Source organism: Haliotis asinina, chromosome 2, assembly GCF_037392515.1.
Source record: "Haliotis asinina isolate JCU_RB_2024 chromosome 2, JCU_Hal_asi_v2, whole genome shotgun sequence".
Classification (NCBI taxonomy): domain Eukaryota; kingdom Metazoa; phylum Mollusca; class Gastropoda; order Lepetellida; family Haliotidae; genus Haliotis; species Haliotis asinina.
The window spans coordinates 57,769,784-57,790,537 of NC_090281.1; the positions used below are offsets into that span (position 1 = coordinate 57,769,784).

The 20,754-nt window shown below is 41.9% G+C and overlaps 2 protein-coding genes across 2 annotated transcripts; one reads left to right on the forward strand and one right to left on the reverse strand.

Moving 5' to 3' along the window:
- Positions 1-2,603: 2,603 nt before the first annotated feature.
- LOC137273985 (dehydrogenase/reductase SDR family member on chromosome X-like) lies at positions 2,604-10,419 on the forward strand. The gene is made up of 7 exons (XM_067806923.1): positions 2,604-2,771; positions 3,056-3,160; positions 3,395-3,463; positions 4,656-4,757; positions 5,449-5,650; positions 6,837-7,056; positions 7,968-10,419. The coding sequence occupies exons 1-7, from the start codon at positions 2,633-2,635 to the stop codon at positions 8,160-8,162; spliced, it is 1,032 nt and encodes a 343-aa protein (XP_067663024.1). The 5' UTR covers positions 2,604-2,632; the 3' UTR covers positions 8,163-10,419.
- On the reverse strand, positions 10,155-20,724 carry LOC137273988 (arylsulfatase B-like). Its single transcript, XM_067806925.1, has 14 exons — positions 20,616-20,724; positions 19,403-19,514; positions 18,404-18,455; positions 17,899-18,002; positions 17,270-17,376; positions 16,787-16,851; positions 16,383-16,484; positions 16,129-16,192; positions 15,324-15,421; positions 14,739-14,878; positions 13,940-13,998; positions 13,452-13,567; positions 11,017-11,167; positions 10,155-10,327 (listed from the first exon to the last, which is right to left on the reverse strand). The coding sequence occupies exons 1-14, from the start codon at positions 20,722-20,724 to the stop codon at positions 10,155-10,157; spliced, it is 1,452 nt and encodes a 483-aa protein (XP_067663026.1).
- Positions 20,725-20,754: the final 30 nt, after the last annotated feature.

Genomic DNA, 20,754 nt, shown 5'->3' on the forward strand with positions numbered 1-20,754 from the left:
TTTTCCGACGGGGACGCCAGAACTGACCTGCACACACTGGTCACAACTGGTTCAAACATATCGCTGAGAGTATTTTGAACATCTCACGTTTTCTCTTTGTGGTACAGATTTATAAATTCATTTCTTTCCCTAGTCCTTACAGAAAATTACAAAGATTTGCTAATGGCCATGTTCAATAGACGTGGTCGGCGCCATGTTTTTAATCATGACCATAACGAGGTTCGGTATAAGAAATATGTGGGCTCATTGGTGGTCACGGTGCTGCAGCACGGTATGTACAGTCCAGGGCCCCGTGTCACAAAACTCTCGTAAGCTTAAGATATCGTAACTCTTCTCGTACCTCCTATGTCACAGTAAACCTGGTACAAATGCTACCGGGAAAGTTACGAGATCTTAGGCTTACGAGAGTGTTGTGAACAGGCTCCTGAGCCTAGATTTTCGTAGCTTTTTTAGCGCTAAGATCGTCGTAAGTGCCATACATTTACATTAACTTAAGACGACTTTAGCGCTAGGAGAGCTTCGAAAATCTAGGCCCTGGGCTCCGTTCCTCAAAGCGATCGTAGCTCTAAAATGATGCGTAGCTCCCATTCTTTAACATACACTTACGACTCTCGTACTGCTACGATCGAAGCTGACCCGCGAAGGTCCCGGGGTAAAATAGGCCTTCAGCAACCCGTGCTTGCCATAAAAGGCGACTATGCTTGTCGTAAGAGGCGACTAACGGGATCGGGTGGTGAGGCTCGCTGACTTGGTTGACACATGTCATCGGTTCCCAATTGCGCAGATCGATGCTCATGTTGTTGGTCACTGGATTGTCTGGTCCAGGCTCGATTATTTACAGACCGCCACCATATGGCTGGAATATTGCTGAGTGCGGCGTAAAACTAAACTCACTCACTCACTACGATCGTAGCTTCCATTCTTTAACATACACTTATACGACTCTCGTACTGCAACGATTCCTGGGGACAAATCTTTGAGCATCGCTTGGCAGAAACAGGTCAAAAGAACTGTCCAGGGACCTTTACTCGCGATGTTGCAATTCATGGGAAATTTGGCGATCGTTCGATCAGGGCGTCTGTCATTGGTCTAACCTTCATTTAGGCGTCACTATACACGACCCTGTCTACATGTTACCTCACAACAAAATGAATATGTTTTACTCCTCTTTCCAGCAATTTCACGGTGGGGACATCAGAAACAAGTTTCACACATTGTACCCATGTGGTTTGGTTGTCGTGGGGAGTCCTTCGAAGTAATCAGATGCACTGTTTACGTGGTCTGGCTTGCTGACTTGGTTGACACATGTCATCGGTTCCCAATTGCGCAGATCGATGCTCATGTTGCTGATCACTGGATTGTCTGGTCCAGTCTCGATTATTTACAGACCGCCGCCATATGGCTGGAATATTTCTGTGTGCGGCGTAAAACTAAACTCACCTAAGTGCGGCTATTCGTGGCCCAAAACAGGATTCGATTAACCACACAGATATAATGCGTGAAGCTTTTGTCTGATTCATCTGTGCTATGATGACTGTTGTCACTTGACCACGTGACCGGATGTAAAAACCTTGGAGATAACATTCCTTGCAAGCTCTTTCAGTGTTGTCACTACCCCTAGTGTGTAGTATACAATTCTGTGCACTTAAAAGAATCCACTCGTCCAATGGTGGGTGATTACACGAACACCAGCCACCTAGTGGCGGATATGGTAACGTGCAGTACCACTGGATAAAATGTGACTATGTGTCCCACTTCACCCAGCTACAGCGGTGTGATAACTGGCTGCTCCTTACATGCAGGCTGCATGAGTTTAATACTCCCCGGAGAGTTGATGGCTAAAGGGTTGCCAGAAAAAAAGGACATCCGTTGATCACTACATTCATCACAAACGAAGCTTAATTCATTAAATTATTTTGACATTGTAATTTTAACACTGTACTATGGGTTGTTTCAAAGGCATGTTGGTGGAATCAAACTAAAAATGCTTTATGGTTCAACTTCTTTATTATACAAGGTCACAACGTTTGGAGACAGTTCCGAGTCTCTCCTTCAGGTGAAGTGATGTGATATCGACCAAGATATTGAAATGCGTAAGCATTTATTGCAACATCACTTCACCTGAAGAAGAGACTAACACTGTACTGTGTCTGTTGTAAGGAAAACAACTGCATTTATTTCGTGAGTGATACGTTCGATTAAGATTCTTATACAGTTGTCAAACAGGTACCATTAAAATACAATGAAAGATGTTCTCAGAAATTTTGTAAATGCTGTACCATCTAATGTGCCACACAAAGAAGGCATGACTCTCAGCTAGGCTGTGCTGTCCCGTATCATTATGAAAATTTACATAAAAATCTGACAATTGCTAGAATGCTTTCTTTTTCTATTCAAAACTTACAAACGTAAAATTCTTAAAACTGCCTTTATTTTGTGTTATAAACATAACACTACAGCTTCATTTTTCATCGACTTGGGCGATTTTTCTGCGTATGATAGCGTGATTCCAATCTTCTTCTGGTTGGGGAGTCAAGCGATGGAGCTCTTACCAAAGCCAGCACAGAAAACGCTGTGTGGAGTCGGCATAAACGGAAGTTTACAAGGGGAAGTAATCATCAAACGATGCGAAATGTCAGAAGGGGAAAGCCTTCAGATTTCTTTTCAGATCTTATTCCTCCATATCTGGTCATGCTTAAAACTCTACCTAATCGGGGTATACGCATTACTTAAAGAACTAGCAGAGAAAACAGTCGTACCTGCGTTTGAGGGTAGGCATCACTATTATAGGATATTTCATACGTGAATGTCGATTCCTGTAAATTGAAGGAAGTGTCGTAAAATGTCTTCATGGGATGGTTATGGGGTTTCTTTGTGTTTTGTTTATTCATAATGAGGTAGGGTAAATCATTTGGATGATGTACATCATTGTAGTTCTTGTTACATGGTACTAGTTTGTTTGAATAATGATGTTTGATGTTATATACATGACTGAAATATATTTGTCATATGCGTGACATGATTTTGTCATTATTTCATGTGTTCTCCTTAACAGAACTGTCAACAGATGGCCTAGTTGCCATAGTAACAGGAGGAGCATCTGGCATTGGATATCAAGTTTCCAGGAAATTAGCACTGAAAAATGTCCACGTTTTCATAGGTAATGAAAGAAGTAGCTGAAAGCCTAATACCCAGGTTGTAGTTTAAACTTTTATTAATGATCAGAATTGAGTTTTTCTGAGCTCCTATTTTGACACTGAAAAATGTAAATGTGAAATGTGTCTGTGGGAGTGAATTATTAGTTAAGTTTCATCTGAGCAAATTCTGTGCTGATTCCTTGTAAACAAGATATATTGACAATATTGACATGATACATCAATGATTATTTCAACAGCTGGCAGAAGTAAGCAGGAAGCTGATGAAGCTATAGCGAAGATTAGAGCTGAACTGTCAACAGTAAGAGGTCAGAAAATGAAACATTTCTTATATATAATCAGCATACAGTGAAAATGAATCAACAAAATTTAGATCCAGAAATACACCGAGCTGTGATACTACTGGGCAGAGTAAACATTTTGTCCTCATGGTAGATATAAAGACCTATGGTTCTAGCATTTACATGTGCTTGTATCAATAATATTTGCAACCACCTGTACATAACTGGGATTTGTGGAGTCTCTGTATACTGAACAACCCCAAATTTACTGTCCACTCTTGTTTGATTCAGGTGTATGGTACATTTGACCTGTCAATATCAAGGTTAGAATGTATCTTCAGTAACCCATGTCTTTGTTGTAAGAGGTGACTAAAAGGATCTGGTGGTCAGGCTCACAGACTCTGTTGACATGCGTCATCGCTTCATATTCGCACAGTTTGATGCTCATGCTGATGATCACTGTCATGTTATGTCAACTGTTAACTGTTGACGGAGAAAGCCAATGTCCTTTACTAAAAAGATCTTTCTGGTTTGCATGCAGAGATGCATGTCAGCAATTTTCTTTTATAACCTTGGAAAACCATTCATGTGTTTGTGTTGATAATATTTGCAACAGCCTCCAAATTCCTGGGATTCATAATGTTCATCTTGTATCACTATTGAACAGCTGCAACAGTAACAGTCCACTCTGATTTGATTCAGGTGGATGTTTTAATGTATATTTGGTGAGCTGGGCCCACTTGCTCAAAAATATGTAGCACTTAATTGGGTTATCTTAAGCCAGTATAAAAAGTAAGCTAAGATCATCCTTGTTTGATTTCTCTATGTTGAACGTGTGTTCATCTCCACTGCTTATATCTGACCCGTATACAGTGAAATACAAGAGAGCAGCCTCCTCAGTTATGTCAGGGACGTTATGAATTATAGTTAGCAGTTGAATTTTGTGATTTATGTGAAAGTTACAATAAACAGGGTTGAGAGAGGTTACCTATGGTCATGGAAACCCATGGACATCCGGGTTGCAATTAAACTTCAGTAACCCATGCTTGTTGTAAGACTTGGATTGTCTGTTCCAGGCTGGATTACTTGCCGACTGCTGCCCTATAACTGGAATATTGCTGAGTGCAGTGTAAAACTAGAGGAACACACCTGTAAAAAATTAATATCATTCTGATCTTGGTCATGATTGAAGTGATTAACCGTTGATTGTCTTTTCTAGTTCAATTCCTACACCTGGATCTAGCATCTCTGACATCTGTGCGGTCATTTGTAGAGAACTTCCTGCACACAGGGTTACCACTGCACATCTTGATCAACAATGGTATGTGTTTTCGACATTGAAGATATTACTGATTTTGTACGGCTTTGGGTAATATCCAATCTGTCGAGGACCTAGGAAAAGAAAGTAAGTAATGTGCATTACATATTGTCATAATCAGACAGGCAGGCAGACATATAGGTGTCAGTAAACCAGACACTGAATTTGCTATGTGACAGATTCTGCTTATCACAATAAACATGTTTTTTTATGTAACAAATAGATTATTTACTTGTTTACACAACCAAGATTAGACTACTGCTCATGATCTCATACTCCTGACAGGCAGACTGTTTCAAGCTCCAAGAACCTATTCACTGCACATACACATGCGCAGTGCAGCATAGCTGTTGAAACCACCCTTCTTTCCCCCAGCACAGGGGAGGAAATTAGTGAATCAGATTTCACTGGCTTTTTTTCATCATGTTTTTTTTCAACTTTGTAAGTTGAATTGGAATTTTTGATGATTTGTTTCAATTAGAGCATTAGTGCATACCAGAATGTATCAGAATCTGCAAAGTTGTGTTTTATGTTGCATGTGACCTTTAAGCTTTTCCAGTACTCTTATATTGTCAAAATAAGAAGAAGGTACTCCTGATATTTAAAACCAATCTGGAGCCCTGGGTAATGCCTTTATGAGGCTATGTGTTCATCATTAGCAGAGATATATCTAAATGGATTGTGTCTTTCACAGCTGGGGTTATGTTGGTTCCATACTCTGAAACCGAAGATGGACTGGAGACTCACTTCCAGGTGAACTACCTGTCTCATCTGTACCTCACGTCTCTTCTGCTCAACAAGATGAAAGCTTCTGGTACACCTGACAGGTGCGCTCACATCATCAACGTGTCCTCCATTGTACACTGGGTTGCTGATGCCACCGACATCAAGCCCAGGTGAGGAGAAATTGGTCTGACTGAAGCAGGGCATGATGGTCTGAGTGTGGTTGCCATTATGGTGCAGAGTTGGTCTCTTGTTTATGATAGGAATTGCTCCAGTTTGAGAGTTCAGATCACAATATACATCCTCTTTACTGATTTTGGTATGTTTACATCATACCCATGTGTTTTTAAGATGCTTATTGCACAGGCACATTTTATGTTTTGGCATCCTGGTTAATTTTTTAGAAGATGCAGCACTGGTTATTTTTGAGCTGTTATTTTTGTTCCCTTTCAGTGTACCTGTCAGATGACTCAAATACCAGTACAACTTTTTCAGCTTGACCTGTTCAAGTGAATACAAATGGGTTGTGTGACCATGGTTGGGTCTGTCATTGTAGAGGAGTGAACCTTTGTCAGTTGATTGTCAACATGGCCAAACAGGTCACCATTTGACATCTCATTGTTTGGAAATCAACAATGCCCTAACTTTCATTAAAAAAGAAGCTACACATAGTTTAATGTTTCCGATTCTGGTTTTCAGGAGACCACTGGGACAGAAATATTGCAGTTGAACATGAAATAGAAAGAGTGATAATTGAACTGGGTGTAGAGATTGATAGCGACACTGAATCAGATTGTGAAAGTAACACAATGACTGAGAAGCATATGACTTTACGAACAATCCAGTTAAACATAAAGTGATGTTTTTTAAGAAGTATTGTTTTCTGGGACAAGTTCTGTAACCAATCCATGTATGCAACATCAATAACATTCTCTAATCCCCTATTAAATGAAGTTAAGTCAACCTGCCGTTTGTGCCATTTGACCTCACAGGTCATGCATATGTAGAGTAGCTCAGGTCAAGCTGGACAACTTGTAGTATGTAGTTGTCAGCACTAAGTAGTTGTCACCTTCAATTCTCCACTGTACTCTGTATAATTGTTCATAGCATGTCTTCACAAGGTTAAACAGATCAAGTTGACATATGTAAAATATCAGATGATGTAGGCCAATGGTGTAGCATAGTGGCTAAAGAATTCGCTCATCACGTTGAAGAGCAGGTTCACTCAGGTGACACCCACTGACATACAACATACAGTCATGATATAGCTTGGGAATGAGGTGTTGGTGCATGTATTCATGAACTGTGTAGAATTGTGGAAAATACCTGTTGACTTTTAATGATATTTGATACTTTCAGCCACACAAGTATTTCTTCATACTCCCCACATTCGGCATACGCAAGTTCCAAACTTGCTGTGATTATGTCAACCTACATTCTCAGTCAGCTGCTGAAGGCAGACAACTCTAATGTGACTGCTAACTGTCTCCATCCTGGTGTGGTCAATACAAACTTGTATGACAATATACACTGGTCAGTTCGATGGGTCATGGATATAATGCGTCATCTGTTCTTCAAGGTACTATCAGAACTGAATCTCATACCACCAACCTCCTTAGTCATAGGTATAGTGCCTAATGTATTCACTATCCCTCTTCACCTTCGGAGGTTAGGTTGCCCAGTGGTTAAAGTATTCATTGTTCCTCTTCACCTTCAGAAGGGTGGGATATTCTAGTGCTTAATGTATTCGCTGTTCCCATTCACCTTCAGTGGGGTGGGGTAGCCCAGTGGTCAAAGTATTCACAGCCCGTCTTCACCTTCAGTGGGGTGCGATAGCCCAGTGGTTAAAGTATTCACTTCTCCTCTTCACCTTTATTTGGGTGGGGTAGCCCAGTGGTCAAAGTATTCACTGCCCCTCTTCACTTTCAGTGGGGTGGGATATTCTAGTGCTTAATGTATTCACTGTTCCTATTCACCTTCAGTGGGGTGGGATATTCTAGTGCTTAATGTATTCACTGTTCCTATTCACTGCCCCTCTTCACCGTCAGTGGGGTGGGGTAGCCCAGTGGTTAAAGTATTCACTGTTCCTGTTCACCTTCAGTGGGGTAGGGTAGCCCAGTGATCAAAGTATTCACTGTTCCTCTTCACCTTCAGTGGGGTGGGGTAGTCTAGTACTTAATGTATTCACTGCCCCTCTTTACCTTGGAGTGGGGTAGGTCAGTGGTTAAAGTATTCACTGTTCCTTTTCACCTTCCTTTATAGCTTTCTTATGTCTAAACTAACGCTCTGAGGAGTGAGCCATTACATACATGTGCTGAGTAAATATATTTCATAATTCTCCATCCATTTTTTATCAACTTTATATATTTTCAGTTCTTTCAACTGTTAACATAGTATGTTTTATGATTCACAAATACATAATCTTTCACTTTATTTGCTTAAGAGAATGGTCAATTGTTATAGCAATTTCTCAAAATTGTCCTTTTTCAGGACGCCATTGAAGCTGCCAACAGTGTGGTGTTCTTAGCACTGTCTCCCTTGGTTGAAAGTCATACTGGAGCTTACTATGACAACTGCAAAGTCAGCCAATCAAAGCACTGTACTTACTCTAAGACTTGCCAATATAATTTAGCAAAAATGTCTTGTGAACTTCTGGGTATACAGAGTTTAAATCAGACATCCTGACAAAAACACTGTCACCATTTTTGTAAACCAGTATATTTTTTTATGATCCTTGTCTCTTGTATCATATATTGATGGCACTGATGCAATATTTGTCCCATTTTGTTCGAGACTGTGCACTGGATTTGTTGCTCCGTGGGATAATTTGTACAGTAACTGATCATGTGTTAATAAATTTGTGTTCTTGAAAGATTGATGAAATTAGATTCTCAACTCTGATTAAGGTGATCCAAATATCAACATTTTTCACACTGTCGGGGCAGTGGGGTAGCACCATGATGTTGCTGGAATATTGCTTAAAGCTGCCTAAACTGACTGACTGTCATGTTATCGTGGTTTGATGTTGGATTTCGAGGCAAGAACAAATTGCCTTGCCATTCTGATCGCAGCTTCACCATCACATGGCTGACAGACCTTCTTGAGTTCGGTGACAGAGGACAGACACAGAGTCTGTTTATGCCTAATACAGACACAGTGTCATTAGATTCAAGCCATCACTTGCTTTTTCGTGACAAGATAAACAGCTTTTCCCTCCAACCATTGAAGATAGCTGCAGGAAGATCCACAATACTGTCTAATACCTATGGTGACCTGAGCTTTCCCAGATCCTCCAACAGGGATGAATCTGGGATTTGGCACCCAGTGCCAACAACAGTGCTGTCAAGGACATGGTCCAAGGATGTATGTATCAAATTCGGGCCCTGGGATCTGTCACTCGAAGATGTCAACGAAGTGCACATATTCGGGCCACGGAATGTGCCTACCTAAGTTGCCATGGCACCAACTGTTAACCTTGCATGTTTGGTATTCAGTGATTCAACTCAGTACCAAGCATATTGTAGTTTGCAGATATTTTAAGCGCCTACTTGTCTCCTGCCTTTGGGCAGTCGTTGAAAAATGGCAAATACTGAGGAGCAGGCTGGTAGAAGCTTTCCTGGAGGGTGTGTTGGATGACTACTCTACATTGCTCTTAAGTACTGATGAAGTGAATGGATGACTTCAGTAATGAGCTCGTTTTAGCAGAGATAATCTACAATCTGTATATAGGCTCCCTGGTTTTAGTAATATTCCAGCAAAATCATGACAGCATTTTATGCGCATAGGGAGGAGGAAAACCAGATGCTATTGCTTCAGGATACACATATAAGTGGATAAGTTACTAAGTACTTGAGTGATCCTGTGCATGTTTGTTTTCTATTGTATTATTGTGTTTCGGTACTTTGGTACAATTACATGGTGTGTCATCATTGATTCTCAAGGCTTATTACCACTCACAGCTCAAAATGTTATCAAACAGATCACTTCTTATATGAAAAATAATACCGACTCTATGTGTACTGGCATATAGAAACTTCACCAAGACGCAGGCATCGTTAAAGGGCAGACATCGTTAAAGTGTGGCAAGTGTACCAAGTACAATCGAATGAACTATTTGAGGCCTTAGTATAAAAATAACGAATACGAATATCTGCAAGCTCTACTGTTATTTCATGGTCATGTATCTCAGCAAAATTAAGAAGACAGTGAATGTCATGTGTATTATGAATTCCACACTCGATATCTCCAGGGTATACGTTCCGATACATCTCCGCTGTAGCATGGATGCATATATGCTACTCATATTTTGGGGACAATCATAGACAAATTTACAGGTCTTAAACTTTAAAAACATACATGCAAGAACTACATCCGGCTCTTTCAGAGTACTTCTGCATCATTTGTGTTGCCAAGTTTAATCGGTCATATTTAAGAAGCGAGAGTCGGATGTAATTGGTGCTCTCAGTTTCCCAGCGTAGACCCGTGATTGGATAAAAAGCCAGCCAAGAGAGGTAATAAATTCCTCTGTAGTTGCATCCAGGGTATAGTTGGGATTTATCGGAATGTTTACCCAGGAGATATCGAGGATGTATGAATTCATGCAATGTCGTATTTGCTAAAACATAAAATCGTTTTGATTGTGCTTTTAGCATTTTCTTTCCGTATAACATTGTGGATCTAACACCAACCGGGAGACCACACTCCACCCCAGTTTTGGGGATTAGCCTTGGGGTCTTCAGGGGGGTAGTGTGCCGGCACCATGGACTGTCTCCACCCCTCCAGTCTCTGTTTCATGGAGGCCAAGAGGTCGGGGAACTCGGTCGCCAGGTCATGGCGCTCAGTCGGGTCAGCTGGAAGGGGCAATGCGTTTAGTGTAAAACTTGATAATACTGTCATTTTAAAATATCTTCAAATAAACAATACTGCGAACTTGAAAAGTTTACATGTGAATTCCCGTTTTTACTTCCCGAGCTGTGATGAAAAACATCATTTATGTACTTTACAACTGAGAGTCCAGATGCAATTTTGCCACGGAAGTCTTAGCATCCGGTGCTGAACGCCAGTTTGATCAGCATTTGCGGAGTTCAGTTGAGTTGAGGTGGACTTTACGTCACATCGGCATTATTCCAGCCATATAATGACGAGATCAAGTTTGCATTTATTACCATTCTACATAATTTGCAATCTCAAACAGTGAGACACAACACTGATATATCGTCTATCCACGTCTACCGTGAAGGTCCAGGTTACAGTTCGTCTTCAGTAACCCATGCTTGTCATAAGAAGCGACTAACGGTCTCGGGTGGTCAGGCTCGCTGACGTGGTTGACATGTTATCATATCCCAATTGATGCTCATGCTGTTAATTACTAGTGTGTCTTACCAGGACTCCATTATTTACAAACCCCCGCCATTTAGCTGGAATATTGCTGAGTGCAGCGTTAAACGACGAACAAACCAAACGAAACCAAACCCAATCCATCTTTTCACATTCCCAGTGACATTTAACATGTAATTCAGCAGGAGGAACTCAGGCATACCTGTAATGTTATACAGCTGATATAAAGGCCATTTCTTTTTGTCCACTTGGATGTCTTCATCCAACCTCGGCAATGGGTACCAGTCGTTGTATGGGCCTGGTTTGCCGTGTATCAGCTTCAGGTCCCCATACCTAGGAGAGCCAACACAAATCTTCACCAACACAGAATACCTGTCTCCCGTCAGGATAGAAAAGTGTCAAAGGTTACGTGAGCTTATAGATATTGGTATTTACCAAGTATCCACTTGGGTCACGCACATTTATAGGCAGCCTTTGGAGTTTCATGTGTGCACACGACTGAAAATATTGTGGGGACAAGTAAAAGCCACTGCTGGTTGGACAGTCAGTAGGTGTAATTCTGAACAATATCTCAGTATTTTCCACAAATTACAGATGATTAAACCTGCCCGAAAATGAGCAGCACCCGATACAAAGTCCGTGAACTACACTGGCCCAAAAAAGAAACGCATAGGTGAAAATCCAATGTTATGAGAGATGATTTATTAACTTAAATTGCACAAAAAGTAATGGAACTTGAGCAATGATAATTCACACGGGTATTAACAAATGTGTGTCAAGACAGATGCAATCATTCACAGTGGTATTAAGCGTCTCTATTTTCCATGGCATAGTGAGAAAGTCAGTATCTGGTGTGACCACCACGGGCATCAATCACTGCTCTGCATCGCCTGGGCATTGACTGTATAAGACGTCGTATCCGCCTTTGTGGGATTCTTCTCCACTCATCTCGCAACGCATTCACCAACTGTAGACGTGTCTGTGGCTGCGGCTGTCGACGTCGTAACCGTTTACCCAATTGGTCCCATAAATGTTCAATTGGGTTCAAATCCGGCGATTTTGAGGGCCATGGAAGAACTGTAATGTTGTTGTTGGCAAGGAAATCCGTGGTAATGCGTGCTGTGTGCGGTCTTGCATTGTCGTGCTGGAAAATTTCCCTTCTAGCGTCAATTGTAGGAACAACATGACGGTTCAGAATTTCATCCCGGTAGCGTACAGCATTGAGATTCCCTTGCACATGCACCAACTGTGTCCTGCCGTTCATAGATATGCCTCCCCACATCATTACACCTCCACCACCGTGTCTGTTGACCTCACGAACGCACTGTCGAGCATATCTCTCATTTCGACGTCTGTAAACACGCATCCTGCCATCATGTCTGTACAGCAGAAAACGTGACTCATCGCTGAACCAGATCCTCCTCCAATTCAAGAGGTTCCATGCCCGAACGTTCCTGCACCACTGAAGACGTGCACGACGGTGATGGGGATGCAGAACAGGTCCTGCATGAGGTCGCATAGGTCGAATTCCATGCTCTCTTAGGCGATTCCTGATGGTTTGTGGAGAGACTCTACGCAGCCCAGGAACGTGATCAGCGGTATACGTAGCAGTGACGGCCCGATTACGCAGATGAAGCACCCGGATGTAGCGGTCTTGTGCTGGAGTTGTCACCCTTGGTCTCCCACTCCTTGGACGGTCTCTGGTCGAGTTGTGTTGCGTGTATCGTTGCCAGAGACGGGAAATCGTGCTCTGCCTCACATTCAGACGTCTGGCAACTGATGACTGACTTTTCCCAGCTTCCAGACGTCCAATGGCTCTATTTCTGTTTTCTTCATTTAACCTTAGCATTTTTCGCGTCGCATAGAAAGAAATTCGAAGAATGAATCGCAACAGGACCTGTCCCCTTTTATAGCCATCATAATCAAGATTGAGATCCTGCATTTGCACGTGCATAATGCTTTCAGATTTTCCCACGTGCAGATTATACAAAGCGTTTTCAAGGTGCTGTGGTGTGGCGAATAATCACCAGAGGTTGTGTTTGTTTGTCTGTTTTGGTTGTATTGACTATAAAAACACTTAATATTTACATTAATTGTCATTCCATTCCATATTTTCCGAAAATATCTACTTTAAAAATGAGATTTCAGCTATGCGTTTCTTTTTTGGGTCAGTGTAGTAACATACACTTTCCACCGGTCCGCGTTGTGGAGAGCGAATATCCTAGCTCTTCCTCCCAATTCTGTGTTTACTCGAGGGGCGATTGACTAGCCTAGCCTAGCCTAGCCTAGCCTAGCTCGTCACACCGAAGACACGGGTTCTATTCTCCACATTGGTACAATATCTTATACCGATTTTTGACGGACGCGTCACACCAAAAGACGTTTAAAATGTGGGACTTGTTCGTCCCTGCCTGGCGATCCGTATTAAAGGGTTCAACAAGGACTGGTCATCTTAGAGTCAGTAAAGTGTCTCTGAATGGGGTTTTCGTGCTTAACTGCACATTGGCATCTCAATGAGTTAGCTCTGTGAAGCTATCTTAAGTCTGGGTTAGTGCGAGAAGTCATCCTTGGTAGTGAATGGAGCTCTAACAAAATACGTCAATTGAGTATTGCGGATGGGCAAACTAGAATAGCTACATATCTGATAGCCGAGTTGTTCGCGAGGTCATCAATGTTGTACACAAACTCCTTCCTCTTACTGGGAGAGTTCCGACTCAGCATATCCCACTGGTTCACTCCATCCAAGCCGGGATCTGTGATTACAAGCAAGTAATGTTGCTATAGTGCGTTTGGCCCCAAAACGGACCGATGAATTGCAGTCTACAAAACTACAAAAATAATAAACATATAATGCTAAATGAAACGCTGATCATAATTAAAACATAAGACCAACTCTGTGAGATTTGTGTGTGTGTGCAGAATTAATGTCCTAAAATAAAAACAAGTTGTTTAACATACTGTCATTAAAGTATTTTCACAGTTCACTGTCTGTTACGAGGGAGGAATGCAAGGCAGGGACAGTCAGATGGAACTTTTTGGGCACTTGTGCACGTGCTTTTCGTGCACCTGGCTCTTCACTCACTCTAACATAAGCAAATCACTCACTCACTTGCGCACCCACTCACCAGGTCGACCTCCAGCCAGGTGAAGAATTGTAGGGAACCAGTCAACTGCGTGTATCATTCTGGAACACACACAATGGTTGATTGCTACAAAAAAAGCAAATATGTCTCCATTAATTTCCTAGAGACAACATTCGACACATTGAAAGGGCGATTCAACTTAGACACAGGCCTGTGAACGACATGAATCATACGTTTTTCAAAATTTATCATTTGCGCACATAATACTTCAATCAATCAGTTAGGGCTCAAATGAAATATAAGCTGTTACAGAAATGGACCGCTGGTTGTCAATTACTCATTTTTTCAGTTGATGTAGAAATGCACATGAAGCCCACTCCTAATGATGATTTATTCAATGCTAGTGTAGCCTACTCCTAGCGATGACTCACCGATGCCTGTGTAGCATGTTCCTAATGATGACTCAACCAATGCACGTGTAGCCTACTCCTAATGATGACTCGCCCAACGCTCGTGAAGCCTACCCTTAGTGATGACTCGCCCAACGCTCGTGAAGCCTACCCTTAGTGATGACTCGCCCAGTGCTCGTGAAGCCTACTGCTAGTGAAGACTCGTCCAATGATCGTGTAGCCTATTCCTAATGATGACTCACCCAATGTTCGTGAAGCCTACTCCTAATGATGACTCACCCAATGCACGTGTAGCCTTCTCCTAATGATGACTCGCACAATGCTAGTGAAGCCTACCCGTAATGATGAATCACCCAATATTTTGTGAAGTCTACCCATAATTATAGCTCGTGAAACCTGAACCTCTAGGGGTAGCTAACTCGACGACTCACCCTGTGTTGGTGTAGTTCAACTTCTGCAACAACGTCTTACTGTATACGAACGCCGTCCCTTTGGTCCCACCTTCCCACAGAGTCTTCTTGCCTCCTCGGAGAGGCAGGTTATTCGACCCAGCGTAAGTAGGGCCACCGTTCTGTGTTAATACGTTTTACTAATCATTCTTTGACTGATAATTTAATGTCCCTGGTACATGCCCATTTGGCTCATAAAACCCCGTTGGGCGGTTAGATAGCCCCGTGGTGAAAGTTTTCACTCGTCGTTTGTTTCGAATCCCCACATAGGTGCAATGACTGAAGCCTATTTCTCGTATTCCCAGCCGCGGTATTGCTGAAAGCGGCGTAAACCTAAACCCACTCACTTAGTCATCCAGTAAATTCTGCTGACACGCATACTTTACAGAATGATTATTCGACAAATCCCACTGTTACTGTATGTTCCACAAGGAAAACCCATTTATGTTTCCCCTTCAAGTTGCCATAATGAATCACCAAAATACCAGTGTCCCTAACGTATTTTGTCCAATATGTAAAAACATCTAGTCTCGGAAAACCCAGTTATGTTTTCCCATAATGACGTACGTCGGTGGTGAAAACGAGGAGAAGGTTGTCTACAAGGCCGCTGTCTCGCAGAGCCTGAGTGATGTTGCCGATCGCCTCATCCAGCGCCGATACCATGCCTGACATGTACAGAAAGAATTTTACAACATGGCGCCCTGCATAGTTGGAATGCGTCAGAGAGCAAACGAGTAGTCGACAATGGACTGGCATGTACAGAAGGAATTATGTAACATTGCGTCCTGCAGGATGTGTGTGTTGCAGAGAGCAAATTAGTAGTCAACAATGGCTACAAAATCTAGCAACGATGATGGAGGGCCACTGATGAACTTAGTAAGCCTTATTTTACGGATCGTGATATGAGTTTCTTTTGCTTGAATATACGTATTCCACATCGTAATGACCTAACAGCCGTCCTCACACAGCAAAACCTGGACAAACGTATCGCTGTTGATAGATATTTCTGAGCTTGATGTTACACATCCTGGATGGAGTATTATATGAGCTGATTCCATTCGTTCATTAAACATCAACATCTAAGATCCTGACGATACAGATTTTACAATAAGAACTGTTTGTGCATCACAGCAACAACGTTAGTTTTCATGGCAATGAATTTTATATCCTGCTCTGATATATCAGTAGCTAATAACTTGGCCACCCGATCCCTATAGTAGCCTCTTACGACGGACATGGGTTGCTGGAGACCACTTATAACCATGCTCTTCACTGGTTAATGTCTTTTGCATACAAGTAAATGCTTCTATGAGAGTCGTCATGACCAACTGGCGTTCAGCGTTAAACTCGAAGGGACAATGGCATAAATTACCGCAATATGTCCTCCGTTGTGTCGTCTCGATGCTTTTGTACATATCTTCAAATCGTTGTGGAACCTGAAACATGACGCAAGATACAAAAGATACTTAACCCACTAATTGTTGTTCAGACCAAAGACGAAACCACGCCATCATATGTCGTGCAGTGTGTGTTTGCGCATGTTTGTTTATGTGTACAATGTGTGTATACCGTCTTGTTTCGTATTGCGCTACTGTACAATGTGTGTACTGGTTGTATCTGATCTACCTGTAGTGGTTCATGGACAGACTGGTAGGGAAGGTACAGGTACAGGGGTTTGGTCTTGTCGTGGGTCCTGATGATTTCTTCAGCTCGTGTAGCAAACGTCATCTGAAACAAACATGTCAAGTCGGGAAACCGTTAATTTAGTTTCAAAATGTAACTCGTTTGTTAGTTGGGTTACCCGAGCATTAGCACTTTCACTGGACCCGAACAGTGTGTATGGCCTTTAATCACTGGCGATTTGTCAGTATGTGCTCTGAATCAGTTCGTGATAATCGTCTATAATCTTCTGGATCGACGTTTGGTGATCATCTACGGACCTGCTTTCGACTCTTGTCTCCGTAAAGCATAATGTTTGACTTATGTTTGACGATGCAATGTTGCTCACTATTACTTCCTCAGTGACGTACCGCGGAGTAAAATCCACTGTAACTTCTTGCCACTGTTTTATTAGACCGGAAGTCAAACCCACCTCCTGTAAAACACAAATACTGATATCAGACTGATCTAACTGTTGACGAAGGATGTAGTCGGGTTCTGCCGACGAAGCGTATTTGAAGGTGTCCTGTTTGTACAGACCTTGTCTGTGTCTATACTGGTCAACTTCTATATGAAGGTCCGGGATAGAATAGACCTTCAGCAACCCATGCTTGCCATAAAAGGCGACTATGCTTGCCTTATGAGGCGACTAACGGGATCGGGTGGTCAGGCTCGCTGACGTGGTTGACATGTCATAGGATCCCCATTTCGTAGAACGATATTGATGACATTGATCACTGGACTATATGTCCCAGACTGTATTTTCTAAAGACCGCCGCCATATGCCTGCAATATTGCGTTGAACAACCAACAAACTAACCTTCACACAACTGCGTTTTTTGTACTTTCCCTACCTCTGGCGTGAGTGTAGTAGTCCTCTGCTCCAGTATAATAGCCCAGGAACGAGTCGAAGCCACGCATTGTAGGGGTGTATTTCCAGTTACAGAAACCGAGATGCCATCTGATAAAAACAAATCCTGCCCATGAAAATAACCGTGTGGGTGACATGCCCTAATTATAGTGTATATTTGTTGCGTTTAATCATACACCTGTCTCATCATGATGGCATGCAAATGATCGAATCTGGACCAAGCGAGCCAGTGTTTGAAGTTCACAAGCATTTACTCGAACCTTACTCACTTGCCAGCTGCATGTGTCGCATAGTCGAGCTCCTTCAGTTTCTGTGGCAGCATTGTTACGTTGGCGGGTACATGCTCCGGTGCACAGGAAGATAGATAACTCTAATTTTTTTCTTATCTGTTGTTTTAGCTATTGGCTAATTGCCTAATCCTGGTACTTGTTATTACTAGGCGATACCCGTGCTTCATGCATTTCAAAATTAAGAATGAGATGTTCGGTAAGATAACTACCTATTTCAATGGTCCACCGGGGTGAATGATTTGATGTATCCTCTTAAACAACTCCAGTGAACAACTTATAATGTAGCTGAACCACTAACAGTGGTAAACCCCCAACAACTCACTTGCCGACTGCATGTGTCGCATAGCCGAGCTCCTTCAGTTTCTGTGGCAGCATTGTTACGTTGGCGGGTACATACCCCGGTATCGACGACTGGATTACTTTGTGCTGCAATACAACACGCAACCCTTTTGGAATAGTATGTAAATAATCCTGAATGATTTTAAAGTTTAAACACCTCATGTCGGGTATGGTAACCGGTATCAACCTCTGTATTATTTTACGCTGTACTGAAGAACCCTTTCTCACTTAAATACATGGCAATCAATGGTAGCAATCAGTCACTTCAGAAGGTTTAAATGTTCTAAAGTTAGATTAAGTGAGCATGTGAATTTAATGTATGTGAATTAGTAAGTGAGTGGGTTAGCTGGCGAGTGAGTGGGTAGTGAGTGGGTTGAGTGAGTGTGTTAGGTAGCGAGAGTGGATGAGTGAGTGAATGAGTTAGCGAGTGGCTGAGTGAATCAGCGAGTGATCGAGAGAGTGAGTTGGTGAGTGAGTGAGTGATCCACCTGTAGTCCCGTGTGGTAGGGGTAATATCCAGTCATGAAGCAGTTTCGAGACCTGGAACAAAAAACACTTTAAAATAGTACAACCGAACATGCAGAATTACCTTATATATATATATATATATACTCAGGGTACACATCCCGGTATATATGTGTATTGGTAATTCTGCATGTAATTCAGGTTGATTGCAGAGACTGGTTGAGGTTTGATCAATAACGGAGCAAAGACAGGGTCTCGTGTACTTTGGAGGACCATGAAATGTTCCATGAACGATGACTGAGGTCTACAAATCAGATACAGGTCAAAGACCATCAGTTTGCTGCACTAGTATAACTTAAACAATAATTGGGAATAGTGTCTGAGGCGAGTGGCTCTGTCTTGCATTTAGTATGTGTCTATGGTATCATAGGTGCCAAATATGTTTGCATGGTATCACTGGTATCAAATACGTGTGTATGGTATCATATGCATCAGGCACATGAGTATGCGGTATCAGATACCTATGCATGATCTCATATAGGTATCACATATGTGTGCACATTCATGAGATGTCATGAATATTTATGATATTACCTTTTCCGTTAATAATAACTTCATTGCTCTTGTCCATCAGTCTGACATATCAGGAAATATATTTACAGTATTCTCTTGTATACACTCTGGAGGCCTGTAAATATGTGTGCAATGAGCAAGACTGACAATACTGTGCATGAGAGGAGTTCAGTATCAATCAGTGACGGGCTTCGCAGTCCTTACATCACTACGGTGAACACACGTACTGAGGAGTCAGTATCAATCCCTTAAGGACTACAATCAATCTGTTGTGACATGACTTACGGTGAACACACGTATTGTATGTAGGACGAGTTCAGTATCAATCCCTTAAGGACTACAATCAATCTGTTGTGACATGACTTACGGTGAACACACGTATTGTATGTAGGACGAGTTCAGTATCAATCCCTTAAGGACTACAATCAATCTGTTGTGACATGACTTACGGTGAGCACACGGGCTGTACGTAGGACGAGTTCAGTATCACTCCCTGGCGGGCCAGACTGTCGATGTTTGGAGTAATCATCTCAGGGTTGTGAAATCCTACATCGTTCCATCCTGGTCACAGGAATAGGAGAAAATCTGTATGTCTTAGAATGTCTCGAATGGTAACTGGTGTCATCATTGAATCATAGCACCACAGAGCTGTAGTTTCTATATAAGCCATCAGAAACGGGCTGTACCATGAATACACAATGCCATATGGAAAGGTGTCAAATGTAGCATATTTATTATCCGCGGTGGCAGAGTGGGTTGGATCGTTGATGTTGTGTGGCTGTTTGCTACCTGACTCTGAGAGTGATGGTTCTAATCGGATAAGGGACTCAACCTGACAAAACTACCTGAGTCTGCACTTTTGTAATTTAATGTAATCACAAACGTTCCATGATGTTACCTGTGTAATACCAAAAACACAATCAACATCAATCAATATTTTACTATGTAGCTAACGGAGATGGGTTACGAAACAATACAGAACTACATCATACCATATAAGTCAGCAGAGTTTTGGTATATCAAAACCGCATGCTTAATAACAATAAACTATCTAGCTAACAGAGTTGTGTTATAATACAAGAGCACACAGTGCGTTACAGTATATATCGACATCAAAGTTGTGTTTTACTTTAAGCACCTACAGAGCGTTATACTCATGTACTAAAAATAACAGAGTTGCGTTATAATACAAGAGCACACAGTACGTTATAGTATATATCGCCAACAAAGTTGTGTTTTACTTTAAGCACCTACAGAGCGTTATACTCATGTACTAAAAATAACAGAGTTGCGTTATAATACAAGAGCACACAGTGCGTTACAGTATATATCGCCAACAAAGTTGTGTTTTACTTTAAGCACCTAAAGAGCGTTATATTCATGTACTAAAAATAACAGAGTTGCGTTATAATACAAGAGCACACAGTACGTTATAGTATATATCGCCAACAAAGTTGTGTTTTACTATAAGCACCTACAGAACGTTATACCCATGTACTAAAAATAACAAAGTTGCGTTACGCATACCGAACGCTAAACTATACAGCTAACGGAGATGTGTTATACCAAAACACCTGCTGAACGTTATGCTATATAGTTTACAAAGATAACTTGTAAGAGGCATCTGAAATGCATGAGTACATGTATAAAAACACGACCAACCCAGATCATCCGCCACAATGAACACTATATGGGGTGGCTGCACACCAGAGACGGCGGAGACGACCCACAGACTCCAGGCTACCGCCAGCGACGCTACCAACCTCTCCATTGTAGAGTATGCAAGTAACACTGATAAGGC